Below are 13,907 nucleotides of genomic sequence, written 5' to 3'. Positions count from 1 at the left end.
GGACGGAGGTGGTGGAGGTGGAGGAGGAGGAGGAAGGAGAGGAGGAGGTGGAGGAGGAGGATGTGGATGGAGGAGGGGGAGGTGGAGGGGAAGAGGGAGAAGAGGGACAGTAGGAAGGAGAGTTGTTGAAGAGAGAATAAGAGAAGGATGGAGGTGATGGAGAGGTGAAGAGAGGTTGACGTAGAAGGGGAAGAGATTAAGGAGAAAGCCAATTATGATGGGGATTGAGAGGTGAGTCAGAGGGGGAGGGGAGGAACAGGAGGAGAGAGAGATGGACAGGTGGGAAGGAGGAAGTAAGCATGAGAAGACCAGAGGGAACTACTGTGTGTGTGTGTGTGTGTGTGTGTGTGTGTGTGTGTGTGTGTGTGTGTGTGTGTGTGTGTGTGTGTGTGTGTGTGTGTGTGTGTGTGTGTGTGTGTGTGTGTGTGCATGTGTGCATGTGTAGTGTGTGCGGGCATGCACATCTGTCGACAGTGTGTGTGCAACGTGTTTGTGCACTGTGTGTATATGACTAGTGTGTGTTTACCCAGAGCTGAAGGGCCAGTTGAGTCAACTGTGCTGTCAGTAGTGATAAGGTCAGCCAGTCTCATCCAGGAAGCTTTTCAGACCTCCAGGACCTAATATTACGCTATATCAGCCTGGGCTATTACTCAAAACTAGCCTCTACCAACCTCTCAATACTGCTACATCACTCCTATACCTGCCATTGGGCTCAAGTAGAGGAAAACCCCCCTCTTCCTCCCAGTGATTGCTAGCAGTGATTGTGGTGACCCACCAGGTGAACATGAGGCAGACCAGGGTGCAGATTAGGATGAGGACCTGGTTGAACATAGCTGAGTGAGTACGCTGGATGGCCCGGTGCAGATCATTCTGAAACACAGCAGGAGAGAGAGACAGAGAGAGAGAGAGAGAGAGAGAGAGAGAGAGAGAAACATGGGCAAAGAGCGAGAGAGTAGGGTGATAAGAAAAAGATAGTGTTGTGATGTGGGGAGGATAAGTGCAAAGCCATTGCATCTTCATAATGTCCCAAAAACCAGAGAAGAAAACAAAGATAATTGAGGGACAAGGACAAAAGGAATATGATGTGTATTATACAAGAAAATAATAGAGAATACATGCACTTACATCTTTAAGAATGAGTGGGAGTCAAAACTTGTGGTATAAAGAGGAAGAGAGAACAGTGCAATGTTTTTAAGAGGTGCAGAGATTTAATCTGAAAGAAACAATGGAAGAGATGAGATAAAGAGACACCTGAGAGAACAGTTGTGAGATGGAGAGATGGAGTGACATAAACTGAGCAATAAATATGTATTTTCTCACTATCATGTTCTCCAAGGCATGTTTGGCCAGCCAGCAGTTGAGAAACACAGGGATGAACAGATTTCTGAGGGAGGGCAAAATCACCTGAAGGAGAAAGAGATTTAATCTGTGTTTTGGTGAGTGCTAACGGCATTTATTCATCATCATGCCTCATCAAAGGTCCATATCTTTTGTAAGTTTGGTGAGAAGGGAAAAATAGCCAGTGGGGGAAGGAGCATTTTGCAGCAGCAACATAGGGCAGAGGGTCTTACTGAGCACACGAATGCAACATCCTATATATTGTGTGAAATGTATTCCCTGTACGGGGTTGAAACTACTGTACAACACGATCAAAGAACAAATTGCTCACAAGGCATAATGTTCCATAATGCATGCGTTTGATTGGACTCACAGTGATCACAAAGGGAACCGCACTGATCATCTCCAGGATGAAGGGAACACGCAACACTTGCTCCCAAACGTTGCCCTGGAAACACAACAACACACAGAGGTCAGAGAAACTCCATTGTCATGGCAACCCCGGGGATTACCAGATAAAGTGTTCCTTTGACTGGATTTGTGAATGAGATGGCCACGTTTACCCTGTTGAACACGGACACGGACAAGGGTGCCTCTCCTTTGCTACCTGTTCACTTCCACTTAAAAAGGAGGCATTACTCAGGTTTCAGTCTGTAAGCTTCTTGTACAATTAAGATGTCAAATATCATGTTACTTTTTTATGTGTTCAGCCACAGCTTGCTTATAGCTAACCGGAGACCTGGTTTGTGTGTGGGTGGACAGCCAGAGCCAGGCCTTGTGTATGTCCACAGAGATATCGATGAGGTTAAGCATTAAAACCTCCACCTCCTCCTCGCCCCCTGACTGACACTGTAGCCGGCTAGGCAGTGTGAGCCATGGTGTGACAGCTCCACAGACCAATAGACACGCCACCAGTTTGCTACGTACATCAAAGAGCAGGGATGCTGGGTAACCCTCCATGGGAAGGGATCAGATCACATGCTGCCTCTCTCTGGGGGGGGATTCCTTTATCCCAGTCACTCTCATGCATCATTCAATAGGGAGAGCCTGTTGAGGCTCCTCAAATACAGGGTCGGCCCGAGCCTTTTCGGGGTCCTAAGCGCGATTTGGTTGCCCCCCCCCCCCACCAAGTGGGCAAAACATTGTAGTGGCCCCCCTCTTGACAGCCCCCCCTCTTGAATTTAAGTTTTAAAGTTAATTTCCTACAAGGCATTTTGACAGGGTGAGTAGATAAAATTGTGCAGTTTTAAAGCAAGCTTTCTGCAATTCTACATATTTTGCCATGGCGCGGAGAGAAGTTTAACAATTTTTATAACACATTTCATGCAATTCTACACATGTTAATGATATCTGAGTGAAAGTGACCAACAAAATCAATGGGGGCCTCTTGGAGGTCAGGGCCACTGGGCACATGCCCTGCGTGCTTGGTCGGTATTCGGCCATGATTATGCCTACTACAAGTTTAGATAGCTGGCTAGACTAACTTACCAATCTAACAATCGTTAGCTGACCTGGTGAATTGAGTGACAGTCAGTAACTGACATAACAATAGAAAAACTGCTGATACACAACCACATTTTAATATTGCACTTTGTGTATTCTACTATTCTAACTCTCAACAGTAATTTGAGACCCCGACTGAGTCCCACCCCCCCAAAACAAATGTGGGTACCGGGGGCCCTAAGCAACCGCTTACGTCACTTATGCCTGGAGACGGCCCTGCTCAGATATATGCTTAATCTAGACTGTATATCAAAGGATATATCAAAGGATCAAATGATGAGATATAAAGTACATTCCCCCAGGACATGTCACATGTAGCTACATAAACATACACAGACTGAGGCTTGTTGTTTTGTGGGGCACCAAAATAGCTATCCATCTCCAGCAGTGTCTGTGAAGGGACTCCGTTTCTGTAATCTCAACACTAAAACACTGTAGAACTCCCAGTAAAATACAGTACATGTGTTTTACAGCATTAGATAGCACTGTATTATGGTAAAATGATGAAAAATAATCAATCAATCAATCAAGTTTATTTAAAAAGCCCTTTTTATATCAGCCGATGTCACAAAGTGCTATACAGAAACCTAGTCTAAAACCCCAAACAGCAAGAAATGCAGGTGTAGAAGCACGGTGGCTAGGGAAGAAACCTAGAGAGGAACCAAGATATGAGGGGTGGCCAGTCCTCTTCTGGCTGTGCCGGGTGGAGATTATAACAGTACATGGCCAAGATGTTCAAATGTTCATAGATGACCAGCAGGGTCAAATAATAATAATCACAGTGGTTGTAGATGGTGCAACAGGTCAGCACCTCAGGAGTGAATGTCAGTTGGCTTTTCATAGCCGATCATTCAGAGTTAGAGACAGCAGGTGCGGTAGAGAGAGAGAGTCGAAAACAGCAGGTCCGGGACAAGGTAACAGGTCCGGTGAACAGGTCAAAAATAATGTTATTGACTGTAATTGGAAGCTTCCTGTAAAAATTACTCTAACATATTGTATTTTTTTACACTGATAGCTTATGCCTACTGTAGATTCAAATGATCAGTTTCAGGCGCCAACCTGTCGGGTGAGACACATTACTATTTTAGTAAATATCTTCTTGAAGCGGCTGTGAAGTGGAAGAATATTTTCAGCAGCTTCTGGGTAGGTACCTTGACTTGTTTATAAGTATTTTATTGCTAGCCAAAGTTGAATTACTGCAATTTTTCTTAGCTAATTTAGCCAGCTAGCTGGCTAACTTTTGCTATCTATCTATCTAGCCAGCTAGTTAGCTAGCTCAAGTTGACACAACCCAGATAATAATTGTTGTGATTATAGGCTTTTAGGTACACCACAGCCTCTGAGTGCCATAGAGAATAAACTGAGCACAGATTAGTGACTGTTATGTTTTCACCGTTACTACAGAGATAATGGTTTGTTTCTAGCAGTTCAAAATATATTACCCATATTATTACCTGCGCAACGTTTATTTTTCCTGATTGACAGGCTGAATTTTGCACATAAACCACGTCGTGGGCCGTTACACCAGTCGCGAGCCACCAAAGCGGATTTGAATGAGCACTGCACCTGTATTGTATCGAGGTGTTTGCCACTGAGCAGCTGTAACACAGTGTTGCCGGCGGTAGCTAGTAAAGTGGCCAATTTATTCTGTCCCAGGATTATATTTCAAGTGGGATAGTAGCCTACACAATAAATAACTAATATTGGTAGCCATCTAGATGTCACCTTGATACAGTCTACTCAATGGGGAGAGCATGAACGGCAACAACACAGGGACACAGTGTTCTCAGATGTCACAACCCTGTGTGATTGGGTTCACTGGGCTCTCCGTTTGAATGACCTCTAGTGAGGTAAGTACACATATGTCCCATGTCACCTATCTTGTTACCCTCAGGGTAACATCCCTGGTGCTCTCTGTCTCTCATTCTATGATGTATTGTTCTATGCTTGTCCTAAGGGTGAGAAGAGCTGACAAATCAGAACTGAAGAGGATTGTTACGGAGCCCCATGATGAACACCTGATTCTGCGCTGACTTCTCTCTCCTGGATGCTCTACTGTCCAAACTGTCCCGTTGTGTGTTTCACCGCCTCTGAACACCCTTACCCCAAATAGAGTTGACCCTGATCATGGGTCTAGGATTGTACCCAATCCCAATTTGAACTTCCTCTCTCTCTTAGTCTCTGTCTCCCCACACCCCCCACACACAGGCAAACAATATTGTTTTTAAATTAGTGTTGTAGTGCTGCTCTTAATTGGTTACATATGTGTTAACTGTTGTTACTTCAATAGTCAATTATTTTGTGTAATTTGTTGTTGATATTGTTATCAATTTAAATATATTTATTTTACGTACAAATTAATAGTTTTTCTTACATTTAGATTTCAGTGAGAATTTCACTGTAAATTTACAGCATTGACCTGGCACCAGAGTTACCAGCGCAATACTGTAATTTTGGGATGCTGTAATCTGTTTTACAGTAAGGGAAATAGTACTGTAAAATACATTACAGCAAAATTACAGTATTAAGTTGGCAACTCTGGTGTCAGTATAATTCTGTACATTTACAGGGAACAGATTTACAGTCACTCACCTTGTAGCTGAGATACACAAGCAACATGGTCTCGAAAAAGCTGATGAAAGCTACAAGCACCTGGAGAGAGATGAAAGGAGAGAGAGAGAGAAAGAAAGAGAGAAAGATTGGAGTAGTAACAGCAATAGAGAGTGAGAGAGACAGAGAGTGGGTGGAATCATCATTTTGATGATTGAACTCCATCAATAAGAAGTTAAAGTGAAGCAATAAACCAGAGAGAGTGTGTGTGTGTCTGTGTGTGTGTGTGCTCGCATGTCTGTGTGTGTGTGTGTGTGTGTGTGTGTGTGTGTGTGTGTGTGTGTGTGTGTGTGTGTGTGTGTGTGTGTGTGTGTGTGTGTGTGTGTGTGTGTGTGTGCGTGCCTGCCTGCGTGCGTGCGTGCGTGCGCGCGCGCGTGCGCGTGTGTGTGTGTGTGTGCGTGCAGACAGCCTTGTTAATATGACAGTTCAACATTGTGTCTGACCTGTAGAGCCCACAGAGGCAGAGGCCTATTCACCCAGATGATAAGAGACCTGCAGACACAGAACAAAGAGAGCACATCATACATGACACAGAGGGAGGAGAGGAAAGAAGGGAGAGGAGGAATAAGGAAAGGAAAGAAGGGAGAGGAAAAAGGAAAGGAAGAGGGAGAAGAAAAAGGAGATGTAACTGGGGCAAATATTAAAAGGACTCCCTTTCAAATATGATCAATCCAACGACATAACGCCTCTTGTAATTATGTTGTTCACAAGCGAGTGGTTGTGAACTACAGCTGCCAGACTTCCTCTGTGAAAAAGCATCACAATCAATTTTCGCAGATAACATGAATGCAGATTTACAGCTTTGTGTGAGAAAGAGGGTCTATCCAGAGGCCTCGGGACATAGTCTACAAAATCTCGCCATGTCTGCCTGCTAGATCTCTGTAACATAGACTACTAAACCCAGCCATTATGCCTGCAGGACTTCTGTAACATAGTCTACAAACTCAGCCAGTATGCCTGCGAGACTCTGTAACCTAGTGTACAAACCCAGCAGTATGCCTGCAGGACTCTGTAACATATGTACAAACCCAGCCAGTATGCCTGCAGACTCTGTAACATAGTGTACAAACCCAGCCAGTATGCCTGCGGACTCTGTAACATTAAGTGTACAACCCAGCCAGTATGACTGCAGGACTCTGTAACATAGTGTACAAACCCAGCCAGTATGCCTGCAGGACTCTGTAACATAATGTACAAACCCAGCCAGTATGCCTGCAGGAGTCTGTAACATAGTGTACAAACCCAGCCAGTATGCCTGCAGGACTCTGTAACATAGTCTACAAACCCAGCCAGTATGACTGCAGGACTCTGTAACATAGTGTACAAACCCAGCCAGTATGCCTGCGGACTCTGTACCATAGTGTACAAACCCACCAGTATGCCTGCAGGACTCTGTAACAATAGTGTACAAACCCAGCCAGTATGCCTGCAGGACTCTGTAACATAGTGTACAAACCCAGCCAGTATGCCTGCAGGACTCTGTAACATAGGTACAACCCAGCCAGTATGACTGCAGGACTCTGTAACATAGTCTACAAACCCAGCCAGTATGCCTGTAGAACTCTGTAACATAAGTTACAACCCAGCCAGTATGCCTGTAGAACTCTGTAACACATTCTACAAACCCAGCCAGTATGCCTGTAGAACTCTGTAACATATGTTACAAACCCAGCCAGTATGCCTGTAGAAACTCTGTAACACACATTCTACAAACCCGCCAGTATGCCTGTAGAACTCTTGTAACATAATGTACAAACCCAGCCAGTATGCCTGTAGAACTCTGTACAATAGTGTACAAACCCAGCCAGTATGCCTGTTAGAACTCTGTAACACATTTACAAACCCAGCCAGTATGCCTGTGAACTCTGTAACATAATGTACAAACCCAGCCAGTATGCCTGGAGAACCTGTAACACATTCTACAAACCCAGCCAGTATATGCCTGTAGAACTCTGTAACATAATGTACAAACCCAGCCATTATGCCTGTAGCAAGCTCTGTAACATAATGTACAAACCACAGCATATGCCTGTAGAATTCTGTAACATAGTGTACAAACCCAGCCAGTATGGCTGCAGGAGTCTGTAACATAGTGTACAACACCCAGCCAGTATGCCTGAGAACTCTGTAACATATGTACAAACCCAGCCAGTTTGCCTGTAGAACTCTGTAACATAGTGTACACCCAGCCAGTAATACTGCGGGACTCTGTACATAGTGTTACAAACCAGCAGTATGACTGCGGACTCTGTACATAGTGTACAAACCCAGCCAGTATGCCTGCAGGACTCTGTAACATAGTCTACAAACCCAGCCAGTATGCCTGTGAACTCTGTAACATAATGTACAAACACCAGCCAGTATGCTGCAGGACTCTGTAACATATGTACAAACCCACCAGTATGCGCAGGTATCTGTAACATAGTGTACAAACCCAGCCAGTAGCCTGCAGACTCTACAGTACACCCAGCTAGCTGTAACTTTAACATAGTGTACAAACCCAGCCAGTATGCTGCAGGACTCTGTAACATAGTGTACAAACCCAGCCAGTATGACTGCAGGACTCTGTAACATAGTGTACAAACCCAGCCATTATGCCTGCAGGACTCTGTAACTAGTGTACAAACCCAGCCAGTATGCCTACGAGTCTGTAACATAGTGTACAACACCCAGCCAGTATGCCTGCAGGACTCTGTAACATAATGTACAAACCCAGCCAGTATGCCTGCAGGACTCTGTAACATAGTGTACAAACCCAGCCAGTATGCCTGCAGGACTCTGTAACATAGTGTACAAACCCAGCCAGTATGCCTGCAGGACTCTGTAACATAGTGTACAAACCCAGCCAGTATGCCTGCGAGACTCTGTAACATAGTTTACAAACTCAGCCAGTATGCCTGCAGGACTCTGTAACATAGTGTACAAACCCAGCCAGTATGCCTGCAGGACTCTGTAACAGTAGTACAAACCCAGCCAGTATGCCTGCAGGACTCTGTAACATAGGTTACAAACCCAGCCAGTATGCCAGCAGGAGTCTGTAACATAGTTACAAACCCAGCCATTATGCCTGCAGGACTCTGTAACATAGTGTACAAACCCAGCCAGTATGCCTGCAGGACTCTGTAACTATGTACAAACCCAGCCAGTATGCCTGCAGGACTCTGTAACATAGTCTACAAACTCAGCCAGTATGCCTGCGAGACTCTGTAACATAGACTACAAACCCAGCCAGTATGCCTGCAGGACTCTGTAACATAGTCTACAAACTCAGCCAGTATGCCTGCGAGACTCTGTAACATAGTCTACAAACTCAGCCAGTATGCCTGCGAGACTCTGTAACATAGTGTACAAACCCAGCCAGTATGCCTGCAGGACTCTGTAACATAGTGTACAAACCCAGCCAGTATGCCTGCAGGACTCTGTAACATAGTGTACAAACCCAGCCAGTATGCCTGCAGACTCTGTAACATAGTGTACAAACCCAGCCAGTATGCCTGAGAACTCTGTAACATAGTGTACAAACCCAGCCAGTATGCCGCAGGACTCTGTAACATAGTGTACAAACCCAGCCCAGTATGCCAGCAGATTCTGTAACATAGTGTACAAACCCAGCCAGTATGCCTGCAGGACTCTGTAACATAGTGTACAAAACCCGCCAGTATGCCTGTAGAACTCTGTAACATAGTGTACAAACCCAGCCAGTATGGCTGCAGGACTCTGTAACATAGTCTACAAACTCAGCCAGTATGCCTGCGAGACTCTGTAACATAGTCTACAAACTCAGCCAGTATGCCTGCGAGACTCTGTAACATAGTGTACAAACCCAGCCATATAGCCTGCAGGACTCTGTAACATAATGTACAAACCCAGCCAGTATGCCCTGCAGGACTCTGAACATAGTGTACAAACCCAGCCAGTATGCCTGCAGGACTCTGTAACATAGTGTACAAAACCCAGTCAGTATGCCTGCAGGACTCTGTAACATAGTGTACAAACCCAGCCAGTATGACTGCAGGACTCTGTAACATAGTGTACAAACCCAGCCAGTATGCCTGCAGGACTCTGTAACATATGTACAAACCCAGCCAGTATGCCTGCAGGAGTCTGTAACATAGTGTACAAACCCAGCCAGTATGCCTGCAGGACTCTGTAACATAGTGTACAAACCCAGCCAGTATGCCTGCAGGAGTCTGTAACATAGTGTACAAACCCAGCCAATATGACTGCAGGACTCTGTAACATAGTCTACAAACCCAGCCAGTATGCCTGCAGGACTCTGTAACATATTCTACAAACCCAGCCAGTATGCCTGCAGGACTCTGTAACATAGTGTACAAACCCAGCCAGTATGCCTGCGGGACTCTGTAACATAGTGTACAAACCCAGCCAGTATGCCTGCAGGACTCTGTAACATAATGTACAAACCCAGCCAGTATGCCTGCAGGACTCTGTAACATAGTCTACAAACTCAGCCAGTATGCCTGCGAGACTCTGTAACATAGACTACAAACCCAGCCAGTATGCCTGCAGGACTCTGTAACATAGTCTACAAACTCAGCCAGTATGCCTGCGAGACTCTGTAACATAGTGTACAAACCCAGCCAGTATGCCTGCAGGACTCTGTAACATAGTACAAACCCACCAGTATGCCTGCAGGACTCTGTAACATAGTGTACAAACCCAGCCAGTATGCCTGCAGGACTCTGTAACATAGTGTACAAACCCAGCCAGTATGACTGCAGGACTCTGTAACATAGTGTACAAACCCAGCCAGTATGCCTGCAGGACTCTGTAACATAATGTACAAACCCAGCCAGTATGCCTGCAGGAGTCTGTAACATAGTGTACAAACCCAGCCAGTATGCCTGCAGGACTCTGTAACATAGTGTACAAACCCAGCCAGTATGCCTGCAGGAGTCTGTAACATAGTGTACAAACCCAGCCAATATGACTGCAGGACTCTGTAACATAGTCTACAAACCCAGCCAGTATGCCTGCAGGACTCTGTAACATAGTGTACAAACCCAGCCAGTATGCCTACAGGAGTCTGTAACATAGTCTACAAACCCAGCCAGTATGCCTACAGGAGTCTGTAACATAGTCTACAAACCCAGCCAGTATGCCTGCAGGACTCTGTAACATAGTGTACAAACCCAGCCAGTATGCCTACAGGACTCTGTAACATATTCTACAAACCCAGCCAGTATGCCTGCAGGACTCTGTAACATAGTGTACAAACCCAGCCAGTATGACTGCAGGACTCTGTAACATAATGTACAAACCCAGCCAGTATGCCTGCGGGACTCTGTAACATAGTGTACAAACCCAGTCAGTATGACTGCAGGACTCTGTAACATAGCGTACAAACCCAGCCAGTATGCCTGCAGGACTCTGTAACATAGTCTACAAACCCAGCCAGTATGCCTGTAGAACTCTGTAACATAGTGTACAAACCCAGCCAGTATGCCTGCGGGACTCTGTAACATAGTCTACAAACCCAGCCAGTATGCCTGTAGAACTCTGTAACATAGTCTACAAACCCAGCCAGTATGCCTGTAGAACTCTGTAACATAGTGTATAAACCCAGCCAGTATGCCTGCAGGACTCTGTAACATAGTGTACAAACCCAGCCAGTATGCCTGCGGGACTCTGTAACATAATGTACAAACCCAGCCAGTATGCCTGCAGGACTCTGTAGAGGTGTGTGGGATGAATGGACGTCACTACAGTCAGTATTGAGGTCAGAACTACAGGAAACATGCATATAAATAGATGAGAGCTGTCATACACCTGATAAGTGCTGCTGACGCCATTCCTGACTGCTGTTGTGTGTGTCCTACCTGGACACTGTATGTGGCTGTGTGGGACACAGTGTGTAGGAGTTAGTGTGGGGTAAAGTGGAGAGTACTGTGTCACGTGTGTGTGTGTTGGTGTGGGTGTTTTTGTGTGTCTGTGTTAGTGCTTCAGAGACAGAATACATTTTCATGTGTGTATGTGAATGTTTCAGTGTGTATATTGTGCAGTTTGCATCAGTTCTGACTGTTTCAGTGTGTATGTTGTGCAGTTTGTGCATCAGTTATGACTGTTTCAGTGTGTATGTTGTGCAGTTTGTGCATCAGTTATGACTGTTTCAGTGTGTATGTTGTGCAGTTTGCATCAGTTATGACTGTTTCAGTGTGTATATGTTGTGCAGTTTGTGCATCAGTTCTGACTGTTTCAGTGTGTATGTTGTGCAGTTTGTGCATAAGTTCTGACTGTTTCAGTGTGTGTATGTTGTGCAGTTTGCATCAGTTATGACTGTTTTAGTGTGTATGTTGTGCAGTTTGTGCATCAGTTCTGACTGTTTCAGTGTGTATGTTGTGCAGTTTGTGCATCAGTTCTGACTGTTTCAGTGTGTATGTTGTGCAGTTTGTGCATCAATTACGACTGTTTCAGTGTGTATATGTTGTGCAGTTTGTGCATCAGTTATGACTGTTTCAGTGTGTATATGTTGTGCAGTTTGTGCATCAGTTCTGACTGTTTCAGTGTGTATGTTGTGCAGTTTGTGCATCAGTTATGACTGTTTCAGTGTGCATATGTTGTGCAGTTTGTGCATCATTTATGACTGTTTCAGTGGGTGTATATTGTGCAGTTTGTGCATCAGTTATGACTGTTTCAGTGTGTATGTTGTGCAGTTTGTGCATCAGTTCTGACTGTTTCAGTGTGTATGTTGTGCAGTTTGTGCATCAGTTATGACTGTTTCAGTATGTGTATGTTGTGCATTTTGCATCAGTTATGACTGTTTCAGCGTGTGTATATTGTGCAGTTTGCATCAGTTCTGACTGTTTCAGTGTGTGTATGTTGTGCATTTTGCATCAGTTATGACTGTTTCAGTGTGTATGTTGTGCAGTTTGTGCATCAGTTATGACTGTTTCAGTGTGTATGTTGTGCAGTTTGTGCATCAGTTATGACCGTTTCAGTGTGTATGTTGTTAGCGCTCTCTCTTTTCTCCACTCCCTCCCTCCCTCCCTCCCTCCCTCCCTCCCTCCCTCCCTCCCTCCTCCCTCCCTCCCTCCTCCTCCCCTCCTCCCTCCCCCTCCCTCCCTCCTCCCCCACACACTCTTCTCTTTCCCTCCTATCCTTCTCTCTTCCTCCCCAGTCTTCCTCCCTCCCCCCTTCTCTCTCTCTCTCTCTCTCTCTCTCTCTCTCACTCCTCACACACACACTCTCTCTCTCACTCTCTCTCACACACAAGCACAGAAGCACACACACACACACAACACACACACACACACACACACACACACACACACACACACACACACACACACACACACACACACACACACATTGAAAACATGTATTAACATCCTGCAGAGCAGTGTTGTTATTGTTGTTGTTGTTTGTGTATATTCTCATAGCCATGCTGGTCATGTTTAATGGAGACAATATGTTTTTATAATGCTGGGTTGGTCCAAACATACCAAGTATGAAAACTTGACTGCTGACATGCAAAACATTTTGAGACTGTATCAAAAGTGGACTAATGAAACAAATACCAAAATGTAGTTTTGGAGTGGATTTTCATTTACGGTTATGGTTGGTGGAGGGGAAGCTGATCCTAGATCTGTAACTTCACCCTGAAGTGTTAGAGAACAGAATGCCAGATGTCAACAAACACAGGACTGAGTAATGCCACTAAATGAGAAACCAACTGTGTACTTAGTGTGTCACTCTACTGTCATACTTAGTGTGTCACTCTGGAAGACCTCTGAGATCCGACCAGTTCCAAAGGCGGAGCTGAATTACTATCGTCCTGTGGCGCTAACATCAGTCGTTGTGAGTATTTGATACTCACACGTCTCAGGTCTCATGTAGACAGAGTCCTTGACCCAATGCAGTTTGCATACAGGAAGAACAGATGGTGGATGAAGTCCTGACGGTGTTGCACAGTGCCGTGACACACCTGGAGAGGCCTCACCCTTACATGCGCATCCTTTTCCTGGACTTCTCCTTTGCTTTTAACTGCATGCAGCCTCACCTTGTCTGTGACAAACAAATTACGGCGTGCCGTGTAAAGGCACAGGGACGAAGACCAAACAAACACTATACAAAAACACAGAGTTGAAACCCAAACAAAGGAGCGAGGAGTACCTTGAATAAATAACACACGCGCACAATGATTAACTCACGGGACGAGACCCGTAATCATCTACGTAATCCACAAGGACACGAAAGCCAAAACACACAGCACTAGTAACAATAATCGACAGCCCAATGGAAACCAAAGGGCACACTTGTACAAGTACTAATCAGTGGGAATAGGGGATAGGTGTGTGTAATGAAAGTTCCGGAGGGATCCGTGACAGGGGCAGTATGTCATGTGCAACAACACAACATCCCTTCTGTGTTCATCTCCATAGACACAATTGAATGACCTGAGAGGCTCCGACAGGGACTACGCATACCTATCCACA

The 13,907-nt window shown here is 45.2% G+C and overlaps 1 protein-coding gene across 1 annotated transcript in view; it reads right to left on the bottom strand.

Moving 5' to 3' along the window:
* LOC120034284 (potassium channel subfamily T member 2-like) overlaps positions 1–6,132 on the bottom strand; it is a 63,520-nt gene extending 57,388 nt beyond the window's left edge. Inside the window, exons 1-6 of the mRNA XM_038980788.1 lie at positions 6,128–6,132; positions 5,895–5,943; positions 5,434–5,493; positions 1,712–1,786; positions 1,321–1,404; positions 776–870 (exon numbers count right to left, since the gene is read on the bottom strand). Of these exons, the coding sequence (XP_038836716.1) occupies positions 776–870; positions 1,321–1,404; positions 1,712–1,786; positions 5,434–5,493; positions 5,895–5,943; positions 6,128–6,132 (368 nt within the window). The remainder of the gene's footprint in view (positions 1–775; positions 871–1,320; positions 1,405–1,711; positions 1,787–5,433; positions 5,494–5,894; positions 5,944–6,127) is intronic.
* Positions 6,133–13,907: the final 7,775 nt, after the last annotated feature.

Source organism: Salvelinus namaycush, chromosome 41, assembly GCF_016432855.1.
Source record: "Salvelinus namaycush isolate Seneca chromosome 41, SaNama_1.0, whole genome shotgun sequence".
Classification (NCBI taxonomy): domain Eukaryota; kingdom Metazoa; phylum Chordata; class Actinopteri; order Salmoniformes; family Salmonidae; genus Salvelinus; species Salvelinus namaycush.
This window is presented reverse-complemented; position numbering and strand designations above follow the sequence as displayed.